The 20,425-nt window shown below is 34.5% G+C and overlaps 1 protein-coding gene across 4 annotated transcripts; it reads left to right on the forward strand.

Annotated features, from left to right (window-relative positions):
• The first annotated feature begins 3,605 nt into the window (after positions 1-3,605).
• Positions 3,606-19,140, forward strand: LOC136027278 (calcineurin B homologous protein 1-like). Of its 4 annotated transcripts, none has more exons than XM_065704364.1 (5): positions 3,606-3,740; positions 10,217-10,289; positions 11,380-11,640; positions 16,247-16,340; positions 18,915-19,140. In XM_065704364.1, exons 2-5 carry the CDS (start codon positions 10,226-10,228, stop codon positions 19,057-19,059), a joined length of 564 nt encoding a protein of 187 aa, XP_065560436.1. In that variant the 5' UTR covers positions 3,606-3,740; positions 10,217-10,225; the 3' UTR covers positions 19,060-19,140. The 4 variants fall into 4 exon arrangements, with proteins under 4 accessions (XP_065560436.1, XP_065560439.1, XP_065560437.1 ...); XM_065704367.1 differs by having other exon boundaries at positions 3,719-3,743; XM_065704365.1 differs by lacking the exon at positions 3,606-3,740 and adding an exon at positions 3,751-3,862.
• Positions 19,141-20,425: the final 1,285 nt, after the last annotated feature.

Raw genomic sequence — 20,425 nt, forward strand, 5'->3', positions numbered from 1 at the left:
TTTTAAAAAGGCCTTTGTGTGTTTACAGTCTAAAAGTAGTTGTTAACTCCATGTAAAGGGAAGCAGTGGGTAGATATGCCCAAAGCAGGTGAGATATATAACTTTTCCAGGTTTTCTTCCGTTACTTGCTCAAGGGCTCGCGTGCTAAAATCACTGAATAAATTTCAATTGGATGATCAACCGAGTTTGGTATCTTGGAGTTAGTAAATACAGCTCCAAAACTTGCGGCAGTTAGAAGATGTTGTTGTGGGATTTCTTGTTAAAGGAGAATTGAGGGAATATTTTTGAAAAAAAGATGCTGCGTTTTTTCGTCTGCAGGCTCGCGACTTCGTAAAATATATACTCATAAGGGTACTTAAACAGATACCAGCTCATGCTTAGTGGTTTGTGACTTTTCGTCTATTTAAACATTCAGTGTGGTGAATAAGCCAGAAATACCTTGGAAACAGATAGATAAGATTCTTGAAATATTTTTCACTGCTGCTCAGAGGTTCTTCGACAGGAGGGTCAGCAAAGGCAGCATTGACTTGGGAAATGAATTATGTTGGTTCAAGCTGGAGAATATTCTCCGTCATTCTTTATATTTTAGTTCTTTATTGGGCCAGAGGCTGGCTTATGACTATATCTTGTGATCTATGGTTGGTAATCGAGATTCTAGTCTTGAGCCATGATGTATAATGTCTCTTGTGTTTAGACTTTCAATCAGCTAAGATCCAATTGGGGAAAATTTGCAGAAAAAACCTTAATTGCCCAACGTTTAGTGCATGTTGATGTGAGGCAGTACGGGATATGCCAAATGTCTTAATTGATGGTTAAGACAAAAGGCCGTCTGAGACATGATATTTAAAAGCCTCCAAAGTCAGGTCAGTAAAAGAGAAAGAATAAATGGAACAGCCAAAATTGAGCAGGGATGGCATTCTGCATTTATGATAAAACTTCTTGTATACAAGCAAAATTTCGGACAGATGAGAATTCAGCCACTTTCCAAATTTATCAGGAACAGAAAAAAAAGATGGTGACGTAGTTTCTTATTGTGAGCACTTGGATGCACTCCATTCAGATTTTAATAAACGACTCTAGAATAAAGCTTCTAGTCCTGAGCCGTGATGTATAATGCCTCTTGTTTTTAGACTTTCAATCAGCTAAGATTTAATTGGGAAAATTTACAGAGAAAACCTTAACTGCCCGACGTTTAGTGCATGTTGATGTGAGGCAGTATGAGCTATGTCAAATGTCTTAATTACGTATATTGTTGACAAAGACCACGAGCTCATCAAAGTTTAATAATTTTGAACTTCGATGTTCTTAATTTACAACTTTCTTCACTATATTTTACGAAAAACGTGCATACAGAAATATAATAATTATTTTTAAATTCCACATTTTTAGTTCGACATTTATCGAAAATTGATATGTAGAAATGCCTCTACGGGCTCGGAAAAAAAAGAATAAGTTAGAGAACTCTCGAGGCAGCTAAGTAATTAAATTTATAAAAAAAAATTAAAAGTCAGGAACCTCTGCATCCAATGTTGAATGTTCAGACGGTGGTTAAATTCATGCTTTGGTGGCAATTTTTAAAAGTAAAATTGAATTTTAAGCGGAACATAGTGCGAAATCTAAAATACAGAAAGCATGGGAGTGATGTCTCGTTTTTGTGACATTACTAGCGTTTTATTTTCATTCTACAGAAGCAGGACTGACTTTCTGGGGCTGATATATATCCTTCTATGGTTCGACTGTCACATATAGATTTTCTTGTCATTATTGGTCAACTAGATAAAAGATAGTTTCACAGTATTTTTTTAATTCTGATTAAAGGAAAAGCTATTGAATAAGGTATACAATTATAATGGTAGGTTAAGCAGAGGAAGTCAGAAGCCTGGATCCAGGAAAAAGCAGGAGGAAAATTAAAGTGATGCCGTTGTTTTTATACTTATTTTTTAGTGTGATGTTCAAGCATCCTTTTTATTTTAATGATTTTGTTTTTTCTACCTCCCCCTTTCACAAACTTTGCTTTTTAGGGGAGGTAGCAACAGCCTTTATTATATGTTTTGTAAATAAATCCTTTTCTCTAAAAAAAATCTTGCTACTATAACCTAAGTTGTGTTGAAAATTCTGTGCAATTTAAAGATGATGATCATGAATTTGATTAGCTCGTGGTCTTTGTCAACAATATACGTTTGGGTGCTGTGAAATCGATAAGACAACAATCATACCTTAGCCCATGGTTCCCACTGCTGCGATTTCGCGCAGAATCCTGCGACAAATGACACAAATCGTGCGACAAACGACGCAGAACCATCAGTTTTGCTGCAATGTCGGATACGTTGAATAGTTTCAACACATACGACAAATCGCATGCGTTGTTCTGATTTTGAAAAAAGACAATCATAACCAAAGTCATGAAGCTGATTGAAAAGCTAATTTTGGCTGTTAATTAATTTTGTCCGTTTGTCGCAGCGACGCAAAAGTCTGCTTTTCTTTGTGAACCTCTATCCGATTCTGTCGTACGTTTGTTCCGCCAGAAAAAAATCGTGTCGGGATTGACGCAGCAGTGGGAACCAGGGGTAACCGAACATAGTTCAAAGATAAAACACATATTCTGTTTTCTCCTTATCATAAATCTTAATGCTTTAGCTGAAATTGTTGGACCGTCAATTTATATAAGCCAATTTCTAGTTATTCAAAGATATTGGTTTAGAGAATAACTAAAAAATTAACATTTTGATAACTTCTGAGGCATAATTTTTCTATTTTAATAGGTTTTCCTGTACCAAACAATGTTTTACCTTACTTTTCTTTGTATCGGACTTGATAAAGCCATTCTTATTTTTTCTTCTTCTTTTTTAAAATGTCGAATATAACGGTTTTGACGACCAAACAAACAAGGAGTTTCTGAAAATGTTCCAAAATTATTTGACTTTTTCAGATTTTCCCTGAATTTTTCTACCAGAATTCTTTAATTTTTGCTCAAATAACATTTAGATAAGCCGAAAGCAAGAAGACACTCGTGCCATCCGCCGTGGAAATGTAGCTGCAATTCACCGTATTCTCTATCGTAAATGATCAGAAGCCTTTGGATTCTTGTTTTAATTTTGGAGTAGTTAGTCCAACTGCAAAAGGATTGTTTGGCAGAATTAGAACTTGAGCAATTTCACCCAATGCATAATATGCATCTCCACATTCTCAGGGGCTTTGTTTAAAACAGGTGAATGAAAATCTATCTAATGGTTTTTTTTTTTTTTTCTTGCGTGAAAACAAACTTTTTGGAACTTGAACTGTCATTCAAAATCGCCCAAGAGAAAAGGTCAACTTGCACCCGATCAAGTTATTTTTTTTTTAAATGCATGGCTGTTTATACTTCAAAAGCAAAAAGGGTTCTATTTCCAATCTATTAAATTTAGAAAGGAGGGTGGGGTTCCAGCTTTTAATCATGATACAAAAAAGTACCTCTTAGAATTTGAGGGGGGATTTTTTTTAATAGGATTACAGGAAAAGATATTTATTAAAATATCTAGGCAACAACTGTCTCCCTTTTTAAGAGCTACTCTTTATAGCGTATAAAGGAACTCTGCCTTGAAAAGAGACTTTCCTGTCTCTTCCTGTCAAAAGTTACAAAGAAGTTACGTTTGCATGAGTTGTGGATTACGTTTGTGGGCGTTACGGAATTTTTCAGTCTGGTGGTAACCCTGGGCTCAGACTAAGGACAGTAAAGTTAAAGCTGCTTTTGAAATCCAAAGGTGGTAATGTATTAGGCCTATAGCATTTATTAAGTTGTTTAGGTCAATCATTCTAAGTCCATCCACCTATTGATGCCTTATTGGTCCTGATGACGTTAAAATAGATTTTAAACTAGCCTAATGTAAGCTCTAGGTCAGGAACTAGGAGGAAAACAGTAAGCTATGCAAATGGGCAAAATTATGTAAAACTCAAGCCCTCACATCTTGTTACCATATAGTAATTGAGGAGAATCACTATATCAATGGATTGCTAAAAATCTAAGCTATGCATCAATATGGTTATTATTAAGACTAGCCTAGGCCTATTTAAGTCTAAACATCTGAAATTATTTGTAGCCTGTATTGACTTAGCCATCCTAAAAAATCCTAAAAGGTATGTCCTTTTGGACATATCAATCATCCTATTTTGATGTTTATATCCTTTCAGTTTTATCCATATATTAACAGAAAGCTGATTGTATTGTGATCATAAAAATGTAGCCTGAAATTTATTATATAGGACAAAATCACAAATATTTAATATGATTTTTTTCCTTTTCAATTGCTTGTCAAAACAGATCACATTTTGAATTAATGGTGACTTATTTTTGGTAAAGTGAAAACTTTACCAAGAAGGCTGACAAAAGGCAAAATCTTATTGCTACTCTTACATTTTGTCATGCTGTAGTGGAATTGGGGCAGTCTGAAAACCCACCTCTATTTTCTGGAATGCCAAAGAAAAGTGGTAATTCCCAAAAAGAAGTCTTTTACCCTAAACTATGGTCTTAGTCTAATTCTTTTGTAGCCTATGGTAATGCAAAGAGATCTATTGAGGAGGTAGCCTCAATTGCTCCATTTGAGTGAGCATGCTTTCAATTGGTATAGCTGAATGTTAGTAAAAATCATAGTCTAGGGCACCAGTCTGGTTTAGGTCCTCTTCTTAATTGAACACTAGGGTATCTAAACATACTGATATACCCTTTTAAGAACAGTCTTTTATTCTTGCAATGAGCATGGATTTCTGCCAGAAAAAGAAACTTGTAAATCTATTTCTTACATTTAAAAAAAACCTTGATTTGTCTTAGATCCTGCCAAAATAATGGGATTATATTTTCAGAAACTAGACCTAATGAAAAGAGATTAAGGATATAAAAATCTAGACTAACTAGTTTTGTCAAGTCTAGAACAGGTAAAAAGCTATTCATCTATATAACCTTCTAAAGCAATGCTCATGAAGGGATGGTAGTTTTTAGGTAGACAATACTGGTGAGACCTGATAAAGCCCAGGATTATAAGCTTATTCTAAAGACTGTTGATTTTTTGTTCTCATTCTTTTAGATTTGCTTTATTTGGTATTATGCAATAGTTATGTCCTAGTACAGAGTTAATCGTCCTCAGGAGGAAGCACTGTAAGATCCTGAAAACAACTTTTAAAAATTCTTAAACACTCACTTGTATTTTTTCTAAGAGCACTTCACCTTACTTTATGCCCACCTTCCTGTAATGTGCAAATATATAGCCCAAATTATATATACCCCATGCATTTTCCATTTCTTCTTTTCATTGATTATCTTAAATTAACTTGAATCACATTGTCCAGTGAATAAAGAATTATTCTCTTGGTGCTGGTTGGTCAAGATTTTGAGCCAATGTGTCAGCTGCATCCCATTCTTGAAGATACAGCTTGCACAATCAATCCTTGTCCACAAATCCCTTGAAGGCCTCCACATTAGGGGTTTAAGCTGCTCCTTTGCATAGGGAGTTCCAGAGCCCCACAACTCTATCTGAGAAGAAGTTGTCCTATAGTCTGATGTTGACTTGTTTGCAGTACACCTTCTTGGTGTGTCCTCTAGTTCTTGTTGACTGGTCAAATTCAAGCATATTTTGTTGCAAGTACTGAATGTGCAGCATTTTATGCACCATGATGACATCTCCACCCTTCTGTCAATTGGATAGGGTAGGAAACTTCAACTTCTCTGGTGGGATGGGTAGTCTAGGCTTTTACAACCCTCTATTGATTTAGTTGCTTGCCTTTGGACACTCTCTAGTTTTCCATGTTGCCTTTATTTAATAGGGTTGCTATACACATACCAAATTCCAGTTTTGGCCAAACGAGTCCTTTGTATAGTTTTAATATCAGCTTTTGTGACCTACTATGGAATGTTCTTTTTACAATTCCCAGGTTGTGGAGTGCTTTGGAGGCCACTGATTGGTTATGTTTGTCAAACTTTAGTTCATCATCCACAAGTATACCCAGGTCTCTTTCAGCATGGGAGAAACCAATCATTTACCCAACGCCATCTATTCCACACATGTGATACTGATACCTCAAATTCTTTTTGCCAAAATGAATTTTTCTGAATTTCTTAATGTTGAATTCTAACCTCCAGAGTTGTGCCTAATCTGAGAATTTTCCTAGGTCAGCTTGTAATAAGGCTCACTCTTTGATTGTGTATCCCATCCCAGTTTGTGAGCACCTTTCCTAATTTTGCACTTTGGTACAGCAGCTGTCTCTGCAACTTTCAGTGCATGATGGCATACAGCTCTCTGTTTATTTTTGATTACTCCAACTTTATATAGAATTTTCTGCTTTTGGGGTTAGGGACAACTGGCTTGAATGAACTTCGAAACTTAGGCCAAGATGGTCACTCATAGTGTTCTGATTCTAATAGTCTTATGTTGAATGAAACATGGTCAATATTATTAGTTGAGCCTGAATTATGAATAGCCTAAAAGTAAGCTGCTGACTTTTTGCATATGTGGAGACAATGTCAGGTAAGCTGGTGAGGAGTATATCAGTTAGTTTACCAAGACTGTTTGGGTCACACTGAAAATCACCACAAATCACATAGCACCTATTGCCAAGTTTATGGTTGAGCCTACTGAAGTGGTTACATGCTTCTGAGAACTTTTTCTCTGATTGGTCACTGTTAAGGTTTATTGGTAAGTAGACATTAATTAAAAAGAATCCAGAGTGTCCTACAAATTCTACTGCTAGATAATAATCACAAGATTCATGGAAGTTGCAATTGAGTTGATCATCAACAAGTATTGATGTACCACCAGAAGGCCTGCCATGACTATATCAACACTTAGCTTTGTCAAGAAAAATAGTTTTATGAGGAATTTGTTGCAGTAAGCCAAAATTGTCACTTGTGAGGATGTGCTTGGAGACACACAAAGTTAAAATTTGAACACATTTCATGAATATATGCTAGTTTACCTGCATTATGCCCATAAACATTTCTTGAAAAAATTGAAATTTCAATCGTTTGTTTCAGTCTTTCCTCTTCAGGAGTGCTTTCTTAACAGTGGGGCAAGAGAAACTGTAACTTGGGTGGGTGTTGTGCACATTTGGGCAGAGGGCATACTGCACAGATTCTACACTACATGGGTTTTCTTTTGTTGATGTGTAGGAGTCTGCACAACAAGAACACTTGACCTTGTTTGTGCAGTTGCGAGCAGGATGGTCAAAAGACTGGCGACAGAAGCAGTGTTTGGAGACTTCCCTAAATTTGGTTACTCTCAGATGGGGTATTCTCCACATAAATCCCTAGCTTCAGCACTTTGTCTTGAGCAAGGGCATTACCAAAAAGGAGTGTCATGGTACCTGATTTGCCATATTGCTTAGCTTCTAGTGTGCCAGATTTACTTTTGCAGATACCATTTGGTGTAGTACTTTGGGGTACAAGTTTGGCAATTGCAGCAAATTTTAGTTTCTGATATTTCACTTCCAGTTCAGGCTTGCTAGTCATTAAACTGGAGAGGGCTTTGGCAGCCCCTTCTGAATTGAGATAAGTGATGATATCTGCTCTCATTAAGTCATTTTTTTGAAGTTGTTCTTGATCAACAAATTTGCTCAAAGACTCGTTTTGTTTAGAGCATGATTCAGCTGCTTCCAGAGAAATGTTACCAATAAACACATGACATAGATCCTTTTGAGAAGAGGGAAGTGGGAGCCATTTGCTGGGGATAGGCACACAAGCTCTGCATTTGTCAATGAGGGACTCAAGTTTTTCAGTGCATTCATTGACATGTATAGTTAATACTTTTAAAACATCTTGGGGAACTCATGGCACCTCTGAGATCTTCCAGATTGTGAACCTGAACTTCCACCTGATAACATTTTCTGCTGCTTTAAGGCTTTCACAGATATCATCCATCATTATTTCTCTCCCAGTCTGAGCTCTCCTCTCTTTAATCCAATCACTATTATAGCTTTCAAGTATTTTCACCAAATTCTCATGGGCCTCCTTTATTATTATTTTTTTTTTTATTACTCATGGTAGTGATAACTGCCTCCTTTGCAATATCTGGATGTTGCAGACAGGTCTGCATAAAGTTCAGAACAGGCGAGTATACATATTGGTATTCACCCATTCCAGTGATGTCACTAGACACTATCTGTAATCAAGTCCAATTTCATACAAGGTTGTTATCCAATGCTCTTGTCATAAAATACAATCCTAGAGCAATTTTTTATGCTAATCACCTATACACCACAGCAGCTGAATGAAAACTGGGTTGCACTGGATAAAGCAGGTTGCTACCTTAACAGCTAACTCAGCAAGGGAAGCACTGATCCCTGCTCACCTGATCCCCACAATTTAAGGGATTTTACTACCGGCAGGTACATATCTTCTGCTTGCTTAGTCAGTGAATCAACACTAAGGTGCCAACTGTTTGGCTGGATTTTCAAATTCACCCAAAAGCAAATTATATTGGTAACTTCACAGCACCAAGAATGACAGAGTAATGCTAGTTCAAACACAGCTATGCTTGGCTTTTGTTTTGACTGCAGAACATTCAATTTTCACTACAGTTTCATTATTGACTTTTTTGTTTTTAATGGATACAAATTTCCTTTTGATCTGACTTTTGAAAGTTGGAAGTGATTGCATACATAAAAGATGTGCAAGGAAGCTTTGTTTATTGATCATCCTGTTTATTGGTGCAAATCAGATCAGGATAAATAAAATCATCATTAGATGTCACAGCTGAATAGCTGTAGCCAGTTGATGAGCTGAAAGCTTCTGACCAATTGCCTATGGAAAAAATCTAACCTTGTAAGGGGGAGAGGGCTGGGGTGCAATTGCAGTGGTAGTGAATACTGCATTTGGAAAGAGAATTGAATGATATATGTCTTTCTTTCTATGTTTTATCATAAAAAAACTCACGGAACATCACTTCAGCATATACTTTGAAACCACCTTTAGGACTAAAAAAGGAATTTGCTAGAACAGATTAAAGGTAATTAATTGATTTATATATATATATATATATATATATATATATATATATATATATATATATATATATATATATATATATATATATATATATATATATATATATATATATATATATATATATATATATATATATATATATTGTTATATATATATATATATATAGGCGTCTGCCATAAGTTATGGCATCCCCTTGTGTAATGTCACTTGGAAAATAAAACAAAATTATACACACCAATTTTCATCATACCATCCATAAAAAGCTGTTTTCAGCAAATAAATAAAACAACTCTACACCAATTTGAACACATCTCACTCTGAACAATATTCCCCTTATTTGCATAACAAACAAGGGCCAGAAATTTCCAATTCCCATCAGTGAAAAACTTTCCAAGAAATTAGATAAACTTACTCCCCATCAACAGACATGTATCTGGGTTGACACTTACCCAAATGTAATAAATTATAAAACAGACACATACCAGAACAGTTACATTAAAATATCATTCAATATTTCTTGATAATATTTATTATGTTTACTTAAAAGTTCTTGTTCTTTAGATCTGACATTCATTACATATCAGTGCACTTCATTTGCAGATCCCAGAAATATTGGCAAGTACCTTGATCCAAGGGGACGAACATTCACAGGCGTTCAGAGCTTTCCAGCTTCATTTACCTTCCCAATGAAAATGCCAGACTCACTTGAAGTTTGATAGAAGCAGCTAAAATCATGCATTTTTTTAAGGAAATTTGTTTTCAAAAATATTAGTCTGCAGGCTCTTGCAATCCAGGCATTACCAGGGTTCAGAATTTCAAAACTTCAGAATTTGTAGATTCGTTCTATAATTGGGAAGTTGTCAGTACAGAATCTGTAAATTGCCTATTTTTGAAATTTTGGTTGTTAATCTAAACATAGGCTATATGCTGGCTAAAAGCCAAGAAAATTGCATAGCAAATTTCCATTTACCCACTAAAACTGGCAGCTCTCTCACCTGACAGAGCTATCTGCTAGAACGAAACTTACCCTTAGAAGACGGTAACATGTTTGATAGAAACAGAAAATTGGCTGCATCACTTGGGGCACCAACTACACAAAGTTGAAAACTCTTTGCATTTGTTGAATTACATTACGCGTTTAAAATTATTTCCAAATATCATACATGTCAGATACTATTCTAAATTAGCTGTTGCTGTTTCTGCTCTGACTTTTTTTGTGGTTTATATTTATCTTAATATCATTTTTAGATTAACACGATGGGAAATCATACATCTCAGCTTCAGGAAGAAGAAATAGCAGAAATTCAGGCAGAGACTGGATGTAAGTTAGCATTAGCAGCATTGCATTGTTAATAATTGCTTATCTTTCCACTAAATCCTATTCTATCACTGCAGGCTCATTAAGACTCAGCTGACATTGTCATTAAAAATAAACAATTTCTTAAACTACACTGCCTTGTGTTTATAAATAGGAGAAATGAAAACGTTTTTTGTACAAATATGAGTGCATTATCAAAATTCGGAAATAATAAATCCTTGTAGCTAAAAAAGTCCAAATGTTAGCTTAAACATATTAAGACATACCTAAAAAGATGAGAAAAAACTAAAATGCTGTAAAAAAAAAGAAGAAAACTTACATTATATAAACTCTAGTTGTTGTTTAAACAATTTAAGTTTTACCATTGAATTTGACATTCTGAAATGTGAGTTTTTTTGTATTCTTTTTTTGTATAGTGTTTGCGTTTATTCTTAATTTTTTCTGCTTGTGGTAATTTGTCTGAGCTATTTTTTTTCTTGTTAATAAATGCTTCCAGCTGTGGTGCCAAAATATCTGGAGTTCCATTATTATTTGTTTGTACAGAAAAGATTTTTTGTTTTTGCAAGGTTCACTATCTTGTTTCAAGTTTTGCCTGTTTTCAATGTTTTCATCTGCTTTTTAATAGTGACATTAAAATGTTCACCTGTTAACTGAGACATTGTGTGTATTAATGGGTTATAACTTATGATTCTTCTGCATCTATACATTGAAGAAAAAAAGTAATTCAGAGAAAGATAGAAGAAAATAAAACTACTTAATTGAAATTAGTATAATATAAAAATTGGAAAACATTCTAATGGATAATTTAAAACACTTTTGTAGTAACACATGATTCATAGTAACACAATGAGAACTGTTAAGAAGCGTAGAAAAGTGACTATTTATGTAGACATCATGGTTACTATATTGCTGTCAATCCAATTAAGTATTTGTTGCCTATTTGTTCCTGTTGTTGTATTTATTCTTTAATGGTTATAGTGATGAAATTTGTATTTTTAATTAAATTTGATAAAATTAATAAGTTTATATTTAAAACTCATAAATTTACATATAAAATTCATTGTTGGTTATTATGATTTGCTCTTTTTTGCAGTCAGCAGCAATCAAATAGAGCGTCTTTATAGTCGCTTTACATCTCTTGACAAAGGAGATGCTGGATCCCTATCAAGGGAAGATTTTATGAGAATCCCTGAGCTAGCAATCAATCCACTTGGTGAACTGATCATCAACTCTTTTTTTCCTGAAAATTCAGATACTGTAAACTTTCGGCAATTTCTTCGTATTCTTGCTCATTTCCGACCAATCACCAAAAGTAAAGAAGAAGGACTCAATTCCAGAGAACAAAAGCTTCAATGTAAGCCTTTCTTAACTTTCTTTGTATTAAGTATGTGCTTTTGCATCAAGCATCAAATGAGATTGTGACTTCTCTTCAAACTTCGTCAAAGGATTCTATTTATTTTGTTTTTAATGGGATTACTTACACTATTACGTGACTTGAGGTTAAATTTCCGCCTGGATATGTAGCTTTGACAGTTTATGCCATAACTATAAAAAGTGAAATTATATGTTATTGTCCAGACAGTGTGTAGTAAAATAACTGATTATTTTACAAACCAACTGTATTTTGAGTTTCTTTTTTTGAACATCAATCTTCGTCTGCTTTGGCTTTTTGTTTCACTTTCTCTTTGAAGCATAAATAAGGAAATTGTATTTCCATCTCAATTTTAGCTAGCAGTATTTGATTTTATGTAGAAGTATGTAATTATAATCTTTGCTAGTATTTTGTCGCCGATTTTATCCTCCTTTTTCTTTTTTTTTGGAAGTTGAGTTCAGTTTATTAACATCAAAATAAATGGACAACAATAACATTCTACCCCTACAAGGCTCCATGGCCCAAGAAGGTTTAAAACCTGTAAAAAAGTTTTGGTTTAGGAGATTTACACTTACATTAATCCCTATATAATCTTACGCTGTCCTGCTTCATGTCGAACGATCGTTTCCATTAATGTTGATATTGAATTAATTACTGCTGAGTCTGCCAATGTACCCTTTTTTTTTCTTTTCGTTGTCGAGTTCTACCTTTTTACAGCCTTGAATCAAAATTGAAATCTGGATATTTAGTTGAAATGGGGTGTTTAACTTGTTAAGAGTCAAATCTGTTTTTCATCAAAGATTAAGAATTTCTAGAAACAACGTAGTGAATTATGTACTTTGGCATATCAATGTATATTTACAACTTATCTAGTTGTAAATAGACTGTAATCAATTGTGTGTCCCTGACAGATGTGTGAAACATTTCAGGCAAGTTCAGTTAGGTCATTAAAAAAAAATGTTTTTTTTTTATCTTATTGCCAATGGACTAACATTTCATAGACCCATGATCAAACAACCCTACGAACTTTACTGTATATTAGACTTTTGATCAGTTACTGAAACGTTTAGTAACAGAGAAGCGGTGGAGCATTCACTAAGGCTTACCATCAATCTTCGGATCCTTAGGTCGTACTCGTCCTCCATCTTTCATAAACAACTTTTTGTGTCCCTAGCTCTCTTTCTGTGCAACTGGTGACAGTAGGTTTTTTTAAGGCTGCGCTCTCATTATAGGCATGCGAAGCGTATGACTGGAAGTCAAACTTTATACCTCCTCCCCTCTCCAAAACAAACTGACAAATTATATGGTAGCTATAGAGAAAAATTGCTTTGCATTTTTAGAGAAATAAAGTGCTTTGCATTTTTCCTGCTTTTGTTTCGTTACAACTTTAATATGTATTCTATGCGTTTATTTATGCTTGTAGAAAATATCCTAGGATGTGGCATGCCTACATGTGAAGATATTGGAGGAAAGATGAGGAAATATGAAATTCAAGATAATTTGGCTTGTGAACAACCAAAGATTTTCTGTAGTTTTGGTTTGTGTTTTGTATCCTAAAATTCGTATAGGTGTAAGGCCATTGAATCAGTGTTTTGTTCTACAAATTATGTTAACACAGCAATATAACATTTAAGACCATTTTCAACCTAGCCTAAGCTGAATCAGTCTTCAATAACATTTAGAAGTAACATACTTAACGCTGGCTTTACTTCCTTATAACATTTCCTGACATACAGAATTAGAATTTCAAAAACTAACACTCATTATCTGTTTATGTTGCATTGATAGTATTGGATTGTTAGAAAAGTTTATAAAGATTTTTTTGTCTTTTATTAATGAGTATATATTCTAAATGATCTAAATCCCTCTCCAGAGGCGTCCTGATAGAATTAAAATGGGTAAATTTGGTTAAAATGGGAAGCTTCTATACAGCTTTTCTACGTATTAGTCTTCTAAAAAGCTGATCTATATTTAATAACCTCCAATAAATCATGTACTTTTGGAAAAAAGTAAGATAACTTCCTTTGCTACCTGGACTATTCAGTTCACATGCATATTATTTACTTGGTTAGGCTCGTACAAAATAGCTTCCACATTAAGATTTGATAAATATCGCTTAATTGTCCCCTGAGAGCGGTTTTGTCGTAACTAAGGTTTTCAAAATTCCGAGAAAAGCGACTTTGAAAATTTCGTCTTTGCTGGAACTTACACGGTACAACCGATTTTTTTCGCAAATACATCAAAAAAAAAAGAGAAAAAATAACTAGGAGGGTCTCCCGAATATAAGATGAAAGGTGAAATGAAATACAGATACGACAATCCGACCTTACCCAAATTTTTGTAAACTTAGATACAATAAAATGGTGTGGACTGCCTATTCTTTTCACCATAAAGGTACGAAACGAGTTCTGATGCAGCAATACTATTTGAAAAAGTATAAAATTAACAAAAACATCAGAAATGTTCATTTTTCTTCAGTTTCTTTGCTGGCCGCCGTTTAGCTTCAATGAAATCCTCCTCTGGACATGGATCTCGCGCACACGGAGAGGCTCCAAACGTTCACTAGCCCCTTTGGCCTAGTAGTGTTCAATCTTGGTTTCAAAATACTTCTGGTCTTGGTTGGGGATGAACTTCAGGAGATACATGACATGTTTGATTTTCGTATCAGGTAGATCAATATTTTTGCCACAAAGTTTGGGCAAAACAAGACGTTCGACAACACGGACAGCCGAAGTGTTGGGACGCTTTTTATCCGAAGTACATTCTTGTGATATAGTAGCCATTTGCAAGCCTCCAGAGAAGGAAGTTCTGAACCATACTCTCTTAGAGTTATCCTGACGTAACTCAAGTTGTTTTACCTTTGAATGCGTTGCCAACGAGTACTTGTACAGCTTTGCTGGCTTTTGAAAGTCAAAGAACTTTGACTGGGTCATTTGTAGGACATTCAAAGGACGTGTCTTTCTTACTTTCAGTTACTTCCTCACCAGACCTAGTGGAGAAAACAAATCAAGGTGCTTTAGTCCCCGCTCAATAGTGATATGTACAGCATCAACCTCCTGTATAGTCGAATGACCTGGTTCATAAAACTTCATAACCACTTCTTCTAAGCGTGGAAATTTTCTTAGAACACCTTTAATGGCGAAGCTTATAATTGGGTTTCGGTTCTGGGACACGCAGGAGTCCGACCAAGTAATTAAGTGACATATATCAGGGTAAGTATCAAGAGCTTTTTCCAGTATGACCATTAATCCACTAGCTATTTCATTTGCTCCACGCCTAGCCTAAAACTCGGACCAAATGCAACAGTATACCTCATTGATTTTCTTACTGTTTCAGATTGTTTGAGAAACTTACTGTTTCATGATAAATCCAATTTTTTTTATGTTATATAATCCACAAGCACCAATTTTCAACAATTAAGTTGGATAAATAAATTCTATTTTGCCGTTTTCTTCTTCCTTGGCGCCGAATTTCCATTAAAGTATGCGTTTTCGGTCGTTTTTGACAAAATAATGCTGCGTTTTCTCAGCGCCAAAATTATTTATAGTCAGGTTAGGTTGGGTTAGTTAGGTTAGGCTGGGTTAGTTAGGTGAGGTCAAAAAGTGTTTAAATTTGAATTTGCTATAAAAGCGATTATTACATTTATAAAGGACATAAAAAAAGGCATCGAGTGGTATGTTTACTTTATTTGTAAGTCAATAATATGAACTGCAAAAATTTATCGACAGACTGCTGCATTACAAGGAAGCACTACCAAAACACGATCATAGCCAAGATTTATTCTGACCACTGATAAGCAACAAAAATCATAACAATTCAGATATTTGATCATATCAAATTATACTCTATATATGTACAATATATCATATAATATATATATATAATCTAAGATATAATATATATTATATTCTTGGAACAAAATATTAGTCAATTCCACAAAAATGAGGGACCTGGATTCCTGTAAATATTGTGCAGCTTGTGCAGATGTAAATAATGTCCGTTTGTGTCTCATTGTGAAACTTCTACCAAATCTTTTCTTCTTCAAAAGTATATGTCGACGGAGTTACGACAAAAACGTCTATGTATTTTTCCCATATGAGATACGACAAAACCGCTCTTAACAAAACGGCAAAATCTGAGATACGATAAGCGAGAAATCTAAAATTGAGGCACTTGTAGTTGAGATACAATCAAATCGTCGATGGAATCCGGTAGAGCAAAAAAATTCACATTAGATGGCAGTCTTAACTCCACTTCCCGAAAAAGTTGCAGATACGACAAACCGCTCTCAGGGGACGTAATGTCTTTTTTTACAAACTTCTTGAGAATTAGAATTGAGAAGGAGAATTATTAATTTTTTGTTCTGGACATGGGTCTTTTCTGTGTCTTTTCTTTTAAATAAAAAACTAATTTAAAACCTATTTTCTTGAAATTTTGAGAGTCAAAGCAACATTCAGGCTGCTAAATTTTAATTTGTCTTGACAGTTAGGAATTTAATTTCTTAGATTTGGCAACTAAGCCAAGTAGATTTCTGTTGTTATGACGTATTTACCTTATTATCACGTTAGTGATTTTGTTTTCTCTTTAGTTGCATTCAATATGTATGACCAAGACCACGATGGCTATATTTCTAAAGATGAACTACTATCTATTCTTCAGATGATGGTTGGTGGATATATCAGGTATAGAATTGTCGTTTCCAAATATATGCGCTTCTATAAAGCTTATCCCCTTTTTGTGAAAAGTAATGCGTCTGATCTTAAAAGGGAAAAAAAATACCAAAGTCTGATAAGGCTTTTATTATAGGGCTATTGGATAAAAAATAAGATACGAATAATCGCTGTATTATCTCTGGTCTGATAATGGACGTTGGAAATGAGGAAGTAACAAATCATCCGATCTCTTTTATTTTTAATTGATTCTACCAGCCTTTTTTCAGCCTCGGAACGAACTGAAGGCTGAAGCTCAGATCTTTTGAACGCTTGGTAATGACAGGAAAAGCATCGCAAATGATGTAACTTTTAAGATTTTTGAGCTGATTCCTAAGGTTGTAAGGAATTCAGTCATAGTTAGGAAATTAAGTTTTAGTCTTAAAAGAAATTTTTTTTAACAATCCTTGTTTGTTAAATTAATCTTTTATTTGGTTTGAAACATTCTCAATCACCCTGAAATATCTGCATGTTTTCCCAGATCTATAGAAGTACTTAGTCAGGACCTGGCTCGGCTTTTCACAGAGTTGGTCACAGTTTGAACTTGGCATGATTTTGTTCTGAGTTATGCAGTGGCTGGTTTTGTACAGAAGTAGAACAGAGTCTCAGGTTAGGTCGTCCTTGCATCGAGTCAGGTTACACATTAGGCCTAATTAATTTTTGAACCTATCAAGACTTTGCTCGTTATGCACCGAATCATTTTCCATTTTTCTGCATAAGAATGAAAATTCTGCACTCTAATCTAAATTTTAAAAAAGTGGACTATTCAGTCAGCTTTTTTTTAGCAGTAGCAGGGTTTTTGCATTTTTTTTTTTGGTTTTATATTTTTGCTACACGATTCTGTTTGCATTTAAAGGGGGTTCATCATTCATTCAACTGGAAAATTTACGCAATGTTTTGATGACCAAAGAGTGAAGCCATCTTGTCTAAACTGATTGTTTGTTTAAATAAATGCATTTGAAGCTCATTCATTTTTTTTATTTCTCTAAAAAAAAACTAAGGAGTCAATAAAACCACATTTGTTTTTCTTGATTTTTTCATGTTATTGAGGATGCTTTGATCCTAAAATTCTAATTGAAGTGTCTAAATGACCTGAATTATACAAGTATCATCCCCCCCCCCGCAAACAAAATCAGATTGTGGCAACAAGAATCAATACATCTATACTTTCCTTCCCAAATTTATTGTCCTTGTTAAGGTTCCTTTGGTCCAGACAAAATTTATTTGTCTAAATTTGCAAAATTTATCTATAGAATCGATTGACCTGCCTCACTGAGTTATGTTCACCCGTGACTCCATATCCTACCATTTTCAAAGCTAATACATCTACTGGAACAAGTAAATGGGATCCCAGGTAGAAAAATGTTTTTTTTATTTGGGAAATGTAGTGCCCAAGTTTGTAGGAATACGAATAGATGGTAGCCTGGATAAATTTGGTACAGGAAAAGGTTATAGTAAGTGTTTAGACTGCTGTAATTTTTTAAGTTTACCAATCTGGCCTAAAAACTGGCAGGATCAAAAGACTATACTAGTATATATATATATATATATATATATATATATATATATATATATATATATATATATATGTATATATTATATATATCACTCTCTCTCTCTCTCTCTCTCTCTCTCTCTCTCTCTCTCTCTCTCTCTCTCTCTCTCTCTCTCTCTCTCTCTCTCTCTCTCTCTCTCTCTCTCTCTCTCTCTCTCTCTTTCTCTCTTTTTGTGTCTTATAAAGGATGAAACTTGATGCCCTAAATGCTATCCTTCTAAAAGGTTTTTAGAGTGTTGCTAGCTTTATAGGTTTTAAAAAACGAGGGATACGACCCTTTATCAATTCAAAACGAAAGTTTGAGCAATAAGTAACATAGTTGTGTCTATTTACTGGTAGATCCACGGGGAACCCCGCTCCCCAAGATTTTTCTGGCGTCCTCTTTCCCTATCTTTTTTCTTTTTTCACTCTTTTTTAGAATAAATGTGTCAACTTGGTCAATTTTTGACACCTTTGTCACATTCCCCCCCCCCCAAGGTTTTGCTCATCGGCACCTGTGTCACATTGGGCCTCCCTCAAGATTTTGCTCTAGATCCGCCCCTGGGTCTATTGTATGTGTGAAAGTGTGAAATGATAATAGCAAGAATGCAGTAATACGTCATTTTCGAACTGAGTTGACTTAGCTTGGAGAATTTTCTGTATTCTTAACTTCCAAAGATATTCCATGCGTTACATTTTTTAGTATTAATATAAAAATTGTATAAATGAATCAGTATTTACTGTTCCTAGAATTGCTGAATAGTCTTTCCATATGAGGTGGAAGGAGGAATAATTTGGATAAATAGTTCAGAGAATCAGGAGCCAAGGTTTGAATAAAAGATCCTGCTTTTCATAAAAGGGTTATATTTTATCCTGATCATTACAAATAATTGCGATTTTTATATAATTTAGTCTAATATGGACGGGCGGGGAGAAGGGGTGAACTCCCATTGGTGTTATAAAGAGTCTGTTATAAAAACTGATTAACTGGCTCTTCTTCGTTTTGTTTTCAGTGGAGAGCAACTGTCCTGTGTGGCTGAGCGAACGATTTTTGAAGCAGACTCGGATAATGATCAAAGAATATCTTTTGAAGAGTTTTGCAACGTTCTTGCAAAAACTGACGTTGAGAAAAAGATGTCAATCAGATTTCTCGGTTGATTCGGTTTATGTATCCAAGTTATGTTTAGATTGTATTTGTTTGGGTAGGTAAATGAGCTTAATATATTTTGACAGTATCTATGTTTTGAATTAGAGGTATATTTTTCAATGAAGATCCGTGCAGTTTCAGTTTCTGATAGATTGTCTGTTGTCATACGCTATATAAAAAAAAATTAGGACTTTGGGTCACTCGAAGGAATTTCTTCCCATGTTTAATGATAAAAAGGGTTGACTTGGCCTAAATATTTAGCCTGTCTGCATGTCATAGTCTGTTTTTCACAGAATTATTTTAGGGAGGGGGCGGAGATCCTCGTATATGCCTTGGGCGGCAAATATCGCCGTCGCTTGTGAAATGTTTGTATGTTATGTACGAAGTATTTCTGCTTCTGACGTTTTCACCCCTGACTAAATACTTCATAATAACCATGCTCTTAACTTCAATTAAATTATATTAGAAAGGTCGTGACAACTTAAGATTTTCAGTGGATAGCAAGTACAACTAAGAAACAGTTCAAAACGTCGCGCGAAGAAAAGACGCGAATAGCGTTATTAGAAAAGTTGCTTAAAGTAGCTTATTTGAGTTTCTAGTAGCATTATGTCTTTTGTTCTTAATATAGAACAATAAATCATTTTACGGTTCTAAATGATTGTTTTCATTATACAGGAATTCTACACCATTTCATACCGATGTTCCAAAGGAATCTGAAAGAGACAATGTACAAACTGTCGTTGTACTTTTATTCGGCACAAACAGGGAAGAATCTAAGGGGGACGGTCCGTTACCCCCCTCCCTTCAGAAGGTCAAAATTTGCAGTAATCGCAAAAATCCTAGTAAAAATACAGAGGGACAAAATATACCAATGGGGAAATCTAAGTTTTGCCGGTGAAAATTTGAAACATCTACTTAATTGCTATTGAAAATACATGTTAATCATTTTTGTGTCTAAAATACATGTTTAACCCTTGAAAAAAATGTATGGTTGATATTACTAAATATGCAATGGTACAGAGTAAGTATTCTTTTTACAATTAATTGTTATATGATGCTTAGCATTGCTCATATGATAATTAACAGTTTGTAATAATTATATCCAGTATATCTATGTTTTTATTTTTCAAAAATATTTCGCCATTGTAAATCCATTCTAAGCTAAACTTGAACCCTCCTTACTCGAAAGTGTCTTCAGTGAGTAGTATTTCCAGAATGCACTTAACGGTTTATTTCATGCTTACATAGCCCAATAGAAAAAAAAGGTGCACATGTCTGTTGTTTCAATTTTAGCATTACAATATACGAAGTTTGAAATTATCTAGTTATCAATCTCAAAGGGTATACTGTTAATTTGCGAATATTGCCCAAGTTAGA

Source organism: Artemia franciscana, chromosome 5 (assembly GCF_032884065.1).
Source record: "Artemia franciscana chromosome 5, ASM3288406v1, whole genome shotgun sequence".
Lineage (NCBI taxonomy): Eukaryota > Metazoa > Arthropoda > Branchiopoda > Anostraca > Artemiidae > Artemia > Artemia franciscana.